This window comes from Geotrypetes seraphini, chromosome 10 (genome assembly GCF_902459505.1).
Source record: "Geotrypetes seraphini chromosome 10, aGeoSer1.1, whole genome shotgun sequence".
Taxonomy (NCBI): Eukaryota; Metazoa; Chordata; class Amphibia; order Gymnophiona; family Dermophiidae; genus Geotrypetes; species Geotrypetes seraphini.
In genome coordinates this window covers 95,108,892-95,121,853 of record NC_047093.1, presented here as the reverse complement: position 1 = coordinate 95,121,853, position 12,962 = coordinate 95,108,892, and the positions used below count along the sequence as shown (strand labels likewise).

Here is a 12,962-nt window from a genome sequence, read left to right as displayed (position 1 = left end):
TCGCATCAGCCGGCAGCATGATCGTCGGGCTGTGCAGGGCTCGTGCAGGAGGTGTTGGCACCACCATCTGGCAGGAGTAGAAAGGCCTCTCAGAAGCTTAGCAGGCTTCAAGGCTCGGGTTGGCATGCCGCAGGAACCAAGAAGAAAATAATGTAGGCAGGTAGCCCACCAAATGCCCCAGGCGGTGATGTAAGTTGGGAACCCGCAAAGCAAAAATACAATGGGAAAAAGCCAGTAAAACAGCACCGGGGTCAGGAGAGGTGTCCAGGCATGTCTGCTTAGGTTGAGTGCATCGTGTGACCCCTGTCTATTGAAATTTTATTTATCCAGGTATCTCATCTGCTCAGATAAAATGTCTTCTATCTCTTCATAATTCAGCTGCCAGATTTCTCTATTTATCAAATTGGTTTGATCATATTAACCATTATTTCTCCATCTTCATTAGCTTCCATTTCTTCTCTGTATATTCTTCAAAATTCTTCTCCTAGCCCATAAAGCTTATTACTCGTATTTAAATTCCCCACTTTACTTAGTCTCCACTACTATCTTTTGCACTCCCTCCAGATCCTTAAGATCTCTTGATTCCAACCACATGGTACTACCATCTACCAGGGATGCCCATCTAGAATCCATAAGATATAGCTTTTTACTTTGGAGCTTCAAAATTATGGAATGAACTTTCTTCTATGCTCCAAGCTGAGATATCCTTTAAGAAATATACTCCTCCCTCTTTTACTAAGCCGCTAGAGCACACAGTCAAACACAAGGCCTGGGGACCGAATCTGGCCCACCTGGTTGTTTTATGTGGCCCGCAGTGACTGTGCTCCATCTAAGCACTGATCATGTAGCCCCAGTCCCAGTGGCGCTCCAAGCACCTGAATGTGCTGCCCCACACCCAGCAGCGCTCCAAGCTCCTCACCACGCTGTCTCAGTACCCATTTGCAGGCAGAAGGACCCAGTCCCAGTGTAAAAGCTAGGTTGGAGCAGGGTGTGCCACACAAGTGCCTGACTGCGCCACAGGAGTCGGAGGGTGAGGAAGGATCTATACTTCTACTAAGACTAAGTATCTTAATAAAAAATTTGGCCCGCAACTTAGCCTGTGTTTTAGATTTCGGCCCCTTATGTGATTGAGTTTGACACCCCTGCGCTAGAGATTTCTACTGCGGCTCATTGTGCTAAATGTTCCAACACTGCTCCAATGCTTATAGCATTCCTATGAGCATCTGAGTATTTAGCGTTCCGGGCCATGGTAGAAACCTCTACTGTGGCTTAGTAAAAGAGGGGGTTAGAATTTTATTAAAAACATATTTTATACATGCACTAGTTGTAAGTGTCCTGTGAACCTGGAGTTCCTTTCTGATTTTATAATTAGTATTTAAACTGCCTAGACCTGTACCCCTGATTAGGTGATGTAGCAAATGAGTAATAAACTTTGATTGATTTTAATTTTTCAATTTATGTTGCTTGAGATGCATATCACTGAGATTTTTTTTAAATAAAGTAACTAATGAATGAAGTCATAAGGACTTTTGGTCATTATCAATTGGAACCAGAACTAACAACCTAAAGGTATCTGAATATCTATCATGAAGGACTCCTCAACTTTAGGAAAGCAATAAAAACATACCTGTTCACCTGACTTCCCTGCCCACAACCAATAGATTACAAAGAAATGTATGTTGATCCAAGATCCTCGGTGTGTATTGCATTGGGATAGAAACTTGCGATGAAAAATCTTGCACTGTAACTATGATGAATTTAACCTGTAAACCGTATATTATGGATATTGGTATTAGATCCCTAGTATATGTCGAGTTAGGATAAAAACTTGTATTAGAAAAATTTGTACTGTAACTATGGCAAATTGTATCCTGTTAACTGTATTGTGTATGTTGACCTATAACCCATCCTGGGCTCTTTGGGGAGGACGGGATAGAAAACTAACTAAATAAATAATGAGATAAGAGCCAATTGTCAGGGATCCATTTTTATTGTGATTATGAAAAATAGTGAGAGAGTGAAAAATCACCTAGAGGAACCTGTGAGAAAATCAGGCTCTTATGTTCTCTGTATATGCTGCTCTAGCCATGTAGTGTAGCCACCGGGGTCACAAAGAGCAGGTAACAGCTCCCCTAATAGCCACAGGCAAAATTGGACTAGGTGCACTGCTCAGGACGGAGACATCCCTACAGGCAAAATGCATTATCAAAGAATGCAAAAACTCAAAACCTTGTTGCAAAACTTCCAGCAAGGTTTTATTGGTCAGAATGTGCCAAGGGCATGTGAAATTATAGTGCTGTGAAAACACCTCCTGGAAAACTCCTGTGAATCATTCAGGATTGCCCTGCATAGTTCATCATAAGCAAAAAAACATAATTTTTCCTCAAACAGTTCCTTTTCTTCAGTGCTCTCTTTAGCCTGCCCAATCAGTGCAGGATATAGGTAAGTTCAGTTTATCAGCCTTAACAGTCCAAGCATTCAAAAACACACAAAAAAAAACCATGGAAGCCTCCAGCCACCACAGTAGTGCTGGGGCTAGGAGAATTGCCTCAATTTTGCCTTTCAATAGCTTATCAAAAATAGCTTCCAAAATTCCTGCCCAATTATTGGCAAACTTCTCCCTCATTAGGCAAAAAAAACAGCTTCCTAAACTCTGGTTTCAAAGCAAAACCAAATCCCTTTACAGCCAGGAAACTGTAAAGAAACTGTAAAGAAAAAAGAAAAATAAAACATAGTCCTTTTCTTTACTTTAAGGCAAAAACTGGTGCCCCACCCCAAGTCCAAAACAATTGTGGGTTCATGGCCAGCAATGCAAATTTAGTCTTAGCACCACAGACAGTCCAGTCAGCAAACAAAAAAAACATTCAAAAAGAAAACTATATTCAGGCAGTATTCTCAGTTAGTATCCCAAACACAGAAAGCACTGCTTTCAATTAGTGCTTGGCAGCCAAATTCACGTCCATCAGCTCTACCTCTGGAATCAGCTCCTCCTGCAACTCCATCGGTTCATCCTGGATTTGTGCTGCCAACTCTGGAGGGGCACCAGCTTCCTCTATTTCCATAGGGTCTATGGCAGTGGTCTCAAACTCAAATCCTTTGTGAGGCCACATTTTGGATTTGTAGGTACTTGGAGGGCCGCAGAAAAAAATAGTTAATGTCTTATTAAAGAAATGACAATTTTGCATGAGGTAAAACTCTTTATAGTGTATAAAACTTTCCTTTAACAGTTAAAAGGAAAGATATATAAACTATAAAGAGTTTTACCTTATGCAAAATTGTCATTTCTTTAATAAATTTCTTACTTAATAGGGAGATAAAACTTGATCTTCTGTGACAGAAATAACTATATAATATTGTAAACACAGCTATAATCTCTTGTTAATAATATTGCTTTCTTTAATTTATTTTAAATATTATTGTGAAGTGCTCAGACCAAGTAACCCAAAATATAGTGAAGTCACTACAATGAGGTTAACAAGGGGACCATCATCGCCTTCACCTGTCCCCTGCCCTCCCTACGTGACCACGAACTAATACAGATCAACTTGATGTACTTATCTGAATAGGGGGGTATTTGGTTTCGTTAATTCTCATTGGTGACTGTATACCAATAAAATTTATGTGCTCCGTTAAAATCCTAGAACTGTTCGTTCATTCTTCCAATCCCGTCCCCCCGACTCGAGTTTCACCTCTTCATCAGGGAGGGACACTGGTGAAGGCTCACTGAGATCAGGCTCACTCAAAGCAAACGGGCTTTGCTTTGAGTGAGCCTGATCTCAGTGAGCCTTCACCAGTGTCCCTCCCTGATGAAGAGGTGAAACTCGAGTCGGGGGGACGGGATTGAAAGAATGAACGAACAGTAGGATTTTAACGGAGCACATAAATTTTATTGGTATACAGTCACCAATGAGAATTAACGAAACCAACTACCCCCCTATTCAGATAAGTACATCAAGTTGATCTGTATTAGTTCGTGGTCACGTAGGGAGGGCAGGGGACAGGTGAAGGCGATGATGGTCCCCTTGTTAACCTCATTGTAGTGACTTCACTATATTTTGGGTTACTTGGTCTGAGCACTTCACAATAATATTTAAAATAAATTAAAGAAAGCAATATTATTAACAAGAGATTATAGCTGTGATTACAATATTATATACATTTCTTTAATAAGACATTAACTATTTTTTTCTGCGGCCCTCCAAGTACTCTATTTTTTCTGCAGCCCTCACATTTAAAGTTTAATATCTTTTCTTTCTCAAAACTGACACATTTCAATCATTATGTTGAAAATAAAATCATTTTCCCTATCTTTGTTGTCTGGTGACTTTATTTTTCTGTGCTTTCAACTATGTTTCCAGGGCCTTCTTGTCCTTTGACTGTTTTTCTCTCCGTCTTCACTTTCTGCCTTGCATCCATCTTTGGCATTAACTTAATGTTCAATTTTTCTGCTTTCTTTTCAAAATCTACGTTTCCATGTCTTACCTTCCCTTCCTATCTCTCTCTTCCGTCCTATTTCCATGATCTGGCATCTCTTTCCTTCCTTTCTCTCCCTCCTTCCTTCCTTCCTTTCCCCTGTTCTGGCATCTGTCTTCTTCCCTTCCCCTATGCCCTGGCATCTCTCCCTGCCCCTCCATGGTCTGATATCTCCTTTCCTTCCCTCCCTCCCATGAACTTGGCTTCTCTTGTTCCTCTCCTCTCCCTTGTCTTCCTTCGCCTTCCTTCCCTCTCTTTCCCCAATTGGGTGCAGCAGCAACAGAAGCAGCATTTCTCTTCCCCTTTCCCTCCCTCTCCCTTTCCCTGTACAGCAGCAGCAGCAGCATTTCCCTAGGGTCCCCCTTTCCTATGCAGCAGAAGCATTTCTCTTTCCCCTCCCCTTCTGTTCTCTTCCTTGTGGAGCAGCAGCATGTCTGGCCGGCTCAGTTGATCGTTCCGTTTAAAGCCGCGGGTGGCGGCTCCTCGCGAGATCCGCACCTGCGTCTGAAGCTTCTCTGATGTTGTGACGTCAGAGAGGCTTCCGATGCAGGAGTGGATAGCGCGAGGAGCCGCCAACCCGCGGCTTTGAACGGAACGATCAACTGAGCTGGCCAGACATGCTGCTGCTCCAAAAGGAAGGGAAAGGTGAAGAGAAATGTTGTTTTGATCACGTCCGGGAAGGGGTAAAACGCGGACCTCGCGGACCTTACGGACCTCGCGGATCTAAACCGGCACGGCCTTAAAAATTCTTCCGTCATTCGTTGACAACTGCGGTTTCAAATTTCATGATTGCAGGGCGCCTTTTCCACCACTATAGCTGCTACTGAGATGCCGGCAAGGAAATTTAATATTGCTCCCCTCATCCTGGACTTGAACCCGTATCATTAGTCTCATAAACAGCTGCACTAACCTCTACACTATGTTCTTAGCTCGTAAAATTGTACGTTTTATAACTTATATTTTCTGCAGAGGTTATCAGTCTCTCACTCCTGCCACCTGTCAGGATCCATTTGCTAATTTGTCTAAACAAAACCAAAACCAGAAGCCCACTCATTTCTTATTCTTTTACCTATTCTCAATAAAATTGCAGAAAAATGTGCTTTCCCCCGGTGGGGTCCCAGTCAGCTGCCCTAACCCCTAGGCTAGAAGCCTAGCTTGAGCAGTTGCAAAAAATTTCACTCTTTTAGTCTCTGCATATCTTATGGCCCTTTAACTCCCACGGATCTCCATTACAGTTTGACTCTGACGGACCCTAATGCTGGGAAAGGTATAAAAGGGAGGATCCGTGATGTAAAACATAAGTTTTGGGGAGAAAAGTGTGCTTTCCCCGGTCTTGAACACAGCCCATCGGGGTCCCAGTCAGCTACTCTAACCCCTAGGCTAGAAGCCTAGCTTGAGCAGTTGCAAAAAATTTCACTCTTTTAGTCTCTGCATATCTTATGGCCCTTTAACTCCCACGGACCTCCATTACAGTTTGACTCTGACAGACCCTAATGCTGGGAAGGGAATAAAAGGGAGGATCCGTGATGTAAAACATAAGTTTTGGGGAGAAAAGTGTGCTTTCCCCGGTCTTGAACACAGCCCATCGGGGTCCCAGTCAGCTGCTCTAACCCCTAGGTTAGAAGCCTAGCTTGAGCAGTTGCAAAAAATTTCACTCTTTTAGTCTCTGCATATCTTATGGCCCTTTAACTCCCACATACAGCTTGACTCTGACGGACCCTAATGCTGGGAATGGAATAAAAGGGAGGATCCGTGATGTAAAACATAAGTTTTGGGGAGAAAAGTGTGCTTTCCCCGGTCTTGAACCCAGCCCATCGGGGTGCCAGTCAGCTGCACTAACCCCTAGGCTAGAAGCCTAGCTTGAGCAGTTGCAAAAAATTTCACTCTTTTAGTCTCTGCATATCTTATGGCCCTTTAACTCCCACGGACCTCCATTACAGTTTGACTCTGACGGACCCTAATGCTGGGAAGGGTATAAAAGGGAGGATCCGTGATGTAAAATATAAGTTTTGGGGAGAAAAGTGTGCTTTCCCCGGTCTTGAACACAGCCCATCGGGGTCCCAGTCAGCTGCTCTAACCCCTAGGCTAGAAGCCTAGCTTGAGCAGTTGCAAAAAATTTCACTCTTTTAGTCTCTGCATATCTTATGGCCCTTTAACTCCCACGGACCTCCATCACAGCTTGGCTTTGATGGACCCTAATGCTGGGAAGGGAATAAAAGGGAGGATCCGTGATTAAAAAGCCCGAGAGCTTGTCTCGACGGGCGGCTCTAACGTGGAGCTGGGAGGCCCGCGGAGCCGTCCGTCGGGAAAATGTTAGGAAGGGGGGTTAGGCAGGCAGGGAAGCTAAATTGAAGGGAGAAGGTCTTTCCTGCCGTGGGAGGGACCTCCTAAAGGGTCGAGTCAGGGCAGCAGGATAGGGTGGGGAGGGGGTATATAAGCAGGGCTCTCGGAGGACCGTAACGGTTTCCGGTACTCCGAGGCTGCTTTTGTCGGGTCGGCTGTTCGCGGAGTCCTGCGGCCTGCCACGTGGCCGGTTTCGTTTTCGGGCGACCGGACGGCAGAGGGTGTCGGCGGCAAGTGTCGGGTCGGGAGGATGGCGCGTGCACCCACCTCCGATGCTGCTGATCCCGCGGAGCTGTCCCTGTTAGCTGGAGACTCGCTGGATGAAGAGGACCGGGAGCCGGTGAGTGCCTCTGCTGGGGATGGGGCCGATCTTTACCTCCTCGGTGCTCGCATTCGGCTGCTCAAACGGCGATAGCGCTGGAGGTAGGGGGGGAGGTACTGTCTGCTCTTGGCTGCGCGGGGTTGGCCCGCAGGGGCAGAAGCAGGCTGCAGGGAGGCCGTGGGAGGGGTAGAGACGTTCCTCGAGCAGGCTGTGTGCCTGTGGAGCCTTCAGCAGCTGCTCCTGATGGAGCTGGGAGGGCTTCTGCTGCTGGGAGTGTGCCTTCTATTGAAGTGCCTGTAGCAGCTCCGGGTGGTTCAAGGGGGGTGTGGGCTGTGTTCGGGCCTGGCCAGCAGGGTGGACCGGTGTATTCCTCTGGGGTGAGGGGTGAGGTTGGGGTGGATACCCCCGTGCTTCCCTCCACGTCCGGGTTGGGTCGTGGGTCACTGGCGACCTCTTGGTGGCCACCGTGGGCGTTTGGGCCTTGGGGTTCTCCTTGGGGATCCGGCCCCTGGGCTATGGGTCCTCCTCCATTCCCTGGAGTGGTTCCATCACCGTCTTTGGGCCCTGGCGCCTCTTTTGGGGGCGGGACTCGGAGGTTGGAAGGGGGGGGAGATCAGCTGGTGGGGGTTTGGCCCCCAGGGTTAACTTCTCCTCATACTGTGCAGGTTGCTTGCCCCTGTGTGGATTTTTTCCCCCAGGATCCCGCCGCTGGACTTGAGCGCTTCATGGAGCCTTGTTCTGCCGGAGTTTTGACCGGAGGTCAGATGGAAGCCCTGCGGACTGGAGTTGAGGAGCCAGTGCAGGCGAGCCAGAGCCCTGTTATGGTGGTTGCTTCGGAGGGCGCCACTCCTGGAGTGGCAGGTGCAGGATGCGGACCTGGAGGAGTCAGGAACACGGGGAACATGGCATTCGAGGCTGGGGTTGGGGACCAGGGGGGGAAGCGGAAAGAGAAGAAGAAGGGTAGGAGGGGCCATAGGAGTAGGGCTTCTTCTTCGTCCTCTTCGTCTTCTTTAACCTCCTCTTCCTCTTCGACGTCATCTTCCTCGGCAGGGTCACCTCGGCGGGGGTCGGGTGAGAAGCCAGCGCAGGAGGGGGGATAATCGGGGGGCTCCGGCTCTCGTAGCGCTGTCGGAACTGTGGGAGAAGGTTCCGCGGTCTCTCCGTCGTAAGATCCGGAAGTGTACATGTGTTGACGTTTTTCGGCTTCTGGAGGGCAGAGTGCGTGGGCGGAAGAAAAAGAGTAAGAATGAGGGGGGAAGCAAAAGGTGGGCTTGGTGTCACGCAATGTCGTGAATTGGACATGTGCATTTTTGAGGTTGGCAAGTGTCTGGGGGCGGGAGCGCCCTCAGGACTACGGCCTTTTGCTGGCCTATGCTGATTCCATTCTTGATGCTTATCAGCGGTTCGGCGGGTGGTCGTGGCTCAACTACGATGAAGCGTTCCGCGACAAGATGGAGGAAAACTGGCACATGTCCTGGGGTACGCAGGACATCAATCTGTGGCTCACTCACATGTCGAAACCTGCGGGGTCGGGATTGAGTTCGTCAGGGAAGCCGGGGTCTCAAGTCTCTGGGGGGGTTCGTTCCTTTTGTCCCATTGGGGGCCCGGGGGCTGTGGGGGGTCCTGGCCTTTGCTGGCAGTTCAATAAATCTTCCTGTTCCTTTACGGACTGTCTTTTCCGTCACGCCTGCTCCTTGTGCGGGCAAGGGCACTCAGCGCTCAAGTGCCCCAAGAAGGGAGCTGGGCCACCTCCCACCCTGGCTAAGTGAGGTCGGGGTGCAGGGGTTGCCCACCCCGGTCCGGGTGGGTGCCATGAGGCCTTGGTTGGACCTCTACAGTGACGTGCGGGCCACTGCGACGCTTGTCCGGGGATTTAGTGAGGGTTTTGTTATTCCATATTCACTTCCTTTGGCTAATGTGCAGGCGTCCAACGCTTCTTCGGTGTCTCAGTTGCAGGTGGAGGTGCGACGTAAGTTATGTGAAGAACTTGATCATGCGCGAATTGAGGGGCCCTTTCAGGAGCGCCCGTTCCCTGTGATGGTATTGTCCCCTCTGGCGATTATCCCTAAGAAAGAGCCGGGCAAATATCGCCTGATCCATAATTTGTCCAGGCCCGTTGGGCGCTCGGTGAATGATGGTATTCCTCGCGATCTTTGCTCTGTCCGCTATGCCTCCTTCGACAGTGCCTTACACCTCGTTCGACAGGCGGGCGGTTGTGCTTTGCTGGCTAAAGTGGATATCAAGTCGGCCTTTAGGTTATTGCCGGTTCATCCGTCTTCGTATCCTCTGCTGGGGTTTTGGTTCGAGGGTGCCTTTTACTTTGATCGCTGTCTGCCGATGGGTTGTTCCGTATCTTGCGCATTTTTGAGTTGTTCAGCTCCTTTCTGCATTGGGTTACTGTTTGTCGAGCGGGGAGGGTGTCGGTGGTTCACTATCTGGATGATTTTCTTTTTGTTGGTGGGGCGGGTTCTGGTGATTGTAGTCTGTTGAAATCTACTTTCGAAGCCATGGCTGCTGAATTTGGGGTGCCGTTGTCTGCTGATAAATCTGAGGGGCCCACTACTTGTCTCACTTTCTTGGGGATCGAGATTGACTCGGTGGCTATGGTGACTCGGCTCCCATCGGGTAAAGTGCGACAGTTGTTAGCTTTGATTTCGCTTGTTCGGGACATCCATAAACCTACTCTGAGGGTGGTTCAATCTTTGTTGGGGGTCCCTTAACTTTGCCTGTCGGGTACTGCCTATGGTTCTATGGACAGAACTTAGGCACATTGGATGTCCTTAATGCAATCTGCTAAATAGCTCTCTGGGTTTTTATTTTTGCTTTATTAAGCTCAAAATACATTTAATAAGCACATCAATACAAAGATGCAAAACTTCTATTTTTCAGGGCAAACAGCAATGCTATTTGCTAATTAGAGGAAAAGATCCATTAACTGAAGCACAGCACATGAAAAACATAGCTTTAGTTTTCTTGCTAAAAAGCTACCCTTTTATTCAGACTAAACAGTGCTCCAATCAGCTCATTCTTGAAAGCAAAGAAAACACATGACAAAAATATATAGATTGCATGCATAACTTCATTTGCAAAAGGTTAAAACCAGATACAGACCTTAGCATGGCTTCTACTTCATTGCATATGGAGGTTTTCAGCTGCACAATAGTGACCTCATTGTGAGATCATCAAGGTGCACCTGCAAGTTAGAATGCCACAAGTAAAATATGTGCTGGGGAGCTGGTTGGGATTTGAACTTATGACCTCTGGAAGAGAAGCACAGGGCTTTTACTTATTGAGCTATAGCAGTTTCCAGGCTGGTGTTTCTGACTGCCCTGTGATATGATAGCTTAGCAGATCTCTAAACTATCATATGATATGCCAGGTGAACTCCCCCTCCCTGAGGCAGCAAAAATGGCAGGAGGGATGCCCACTCCCTCCTGCCAACAGAGCCCCCCCCATACCAGGTGCCCCCCCATGAACCATCCCTTACCCTTCCCCCCACAAAAAAGGCAGATGGTTCCCCGAACCCCCCCCCCCCTGTGGACCTTTATGAGAAGTTGAGAGCAGGAGAGATGCTCAGCCCCTACTGCTCTGAGGTCTACCAGTCCAAAATGGCAGGCCTTCTCTTCCCCAGTGCATCATGTGATACACGAAGAGGGGACTAAGGCTCTGATTGGCCCAGACACCCGTAGGCCCCTCCTTATGCATCACATGATGCACTGGAGAGAAGGTGCGCCATTTTGGACTGGCAGACCTCGGGAGGGGGAGTTTAGGGGATGATGCATGGGGGGGGGGGTTGGCAGGAGAGAGTGGGCATCCCTCCTGCCATTTTTGCTGCTGCAATGCCCAGGGGGTGTTCGCCTGGCAGGAGGAAGTAGGTATCTTTCCTGCCAATTTTTGCTGCCATAGGGGTAGGGTGTCTCCCGGTGCCAGGTTGTGTGTGTGTGGAGGGGGGTGGGGTGTTGTCTTTGGGGAGGGCCGTCGTCAGCGGGGGAAGGGGGACAACATGGCATTTTTTTATGAGGCAGATATTGTATGTGAATAATATACGCACATCTGTGCTATAAAAAAAAGGAAAAAATTCCTAATAGCTGCAGGGCTTTCCCAAACTGGCTCTGTGCATGTGTCAGTCACTCTCAGAGTGACTGATCAGACGGGGATTTGCATGGAGGTTTGTTGGGAGATCAATCACTGTCTGTTCCAGAGTGAGCCAAAAAATTGGCCAACAGCGATTCACACAGTCTTAACAATCGTGTTTTGTGCATCTAGCCCTGAGAGTAGTCTCACCCTGAGAATACAAGGTGCTACTTATATGACTCTCAGGGAAAGAGGACATAGACTCTGAGTTCTTGGTGACAATGGGCATGCCTGCTATACATCCCACCAACAACATGCCCCACACACATACCTATAAAACAGATCAGCTGCACTTTGTAATTGAGCTTGGCTATCCATGTCACTTGGTGCAAAGACCAGGGTGATGCATGCACATATCAATAATACATGGAGGAGTAGCCTAGAGGTTAGTGCAGTAGACTGAGAACTAAGGAACTGGATTCAATTCCCACTGTGACTCTGGGCAAGCCACTTAACCTTCCAATGCCCCAGGTACAAAATAAAAACATACATACATATATATATATATATAAAATATGTAAACCAATTTGATTGTAACCTGTCCCTTTTGTAGATGTTCCCAATACTTTGGTGTTCAGTTTTTACAGCCGTTCATCGATTGCTGTATGAGTATATATTTTGCTCCTTTCAGTTGCTACTCCTGCCATGTGTGAGGCTGCACTGATCACCCCAGAGCCCTCCAGCCCCACCCAATACTACCAAGAATCCTCAGACACTTACTACAATGTGGATCGCTGGCAGAGGCTGCGGACTACAGTCAGAAAGCTGGAATTTTGGGAAAACTTCAATGCAGACCTGATTGGTACTGGGTTTTTCTCCAAGGTTTACAAGGTAAGACAGCTCAAAAGCTTCCTGGGAGTGCTCCTGTTTGTTAAATTTAGCTGATGAGTGATTGTTTAGAGCAGAGGTTCTCAACACGTGGTACATGTACCCCAGGGGGCATGCTTACCTGTGGCAAGGGGTATGTGATGCAGAATGTCTACCGCCGCTGCCACAATTACCATTTTTTCTCCCCTACTAGACGAGAGGCAGCATCTCTGCTCCCTGAATAGCAGCAGCTGTTTCTGTATTGTAACTTGCCTGCACAGCTAGTGTCGGCCCAACAATTCTCTCTGACAGCTTCAGGGCCTTTGCTAGGCCAGGTCGGCAGATGGTCAGTGGATGGGAGGAGGAGAAGGCAGAGGTGATTAGGTCGAGAACTCGAGATTAATCTTGTGAGCCTTATCATGGAAGTACTCAGCCATTGGGTAGAGAGTTGAGCGTGGTAGATGGTGAGGGTAGGATCCAAGAGAGTCAGTTAAGCAAGCATAGTGTTCTTGTTTGGAAGTGACAGGGCAGATTGGAAGATCAGTAGGAATTTGAAGTGAACAAAGTCAGCGTGAAAGTAGTATTTCAGCCAGTGATGTTCCACAGATTGAGTAGAGGAACGTAAGTAGCAGATCTTAGAGATCAGCCAGAGTTGGTTTTTGGTGCGCCTTACAGGACATATCCTGGGAGGAGCAAGGGTGTCAAGAGCAGAGGAGAGAATAGTATTATAAGAAGAGACTGCTTCATTGACAGGAGGGGGGAGACCATGGCATAGATTCCTGAATGTATGTATCACTTAACTGTTCATTTTGGAGCTGATGCAATCAAATGTGCTAGGCTATGTGCAGTGGAGTAGTGAGGAAGGTTGATGCCCAGGGCATCA

At 47.8% G+C, this 12,962-nt stretch overlaps 1 protein-coding gene across 3 annotated transcripts in view; it reads left to right on the top strand.

Annotated features, from left to right (window-relative positions):
* LOC117368313 (dual specificity testis-specific protein kinase 1-like) overlaps positions 1-12,962 on the top strand; it is a 174,495-nt gene that overhangs the window by 63,562 nt on the left and 97,971 nt on the right. For all 3 annotated transcript variants that reach the window (XM_033961852.1, XM_033961851.1, XM_033961853.1), the window contains one exon: positions 11,904-12,103. In XM_033961852.1, the coding sequence (XP_033817743.1) occupies positions 11,918-12,103 (186 nt within the window). In that variant the 5' untranslated portion in view covers positions 11,904-11,917. The remainder of the gene's footprint in view (positions 1-11,903; positions 12,104-12,962) is intronic.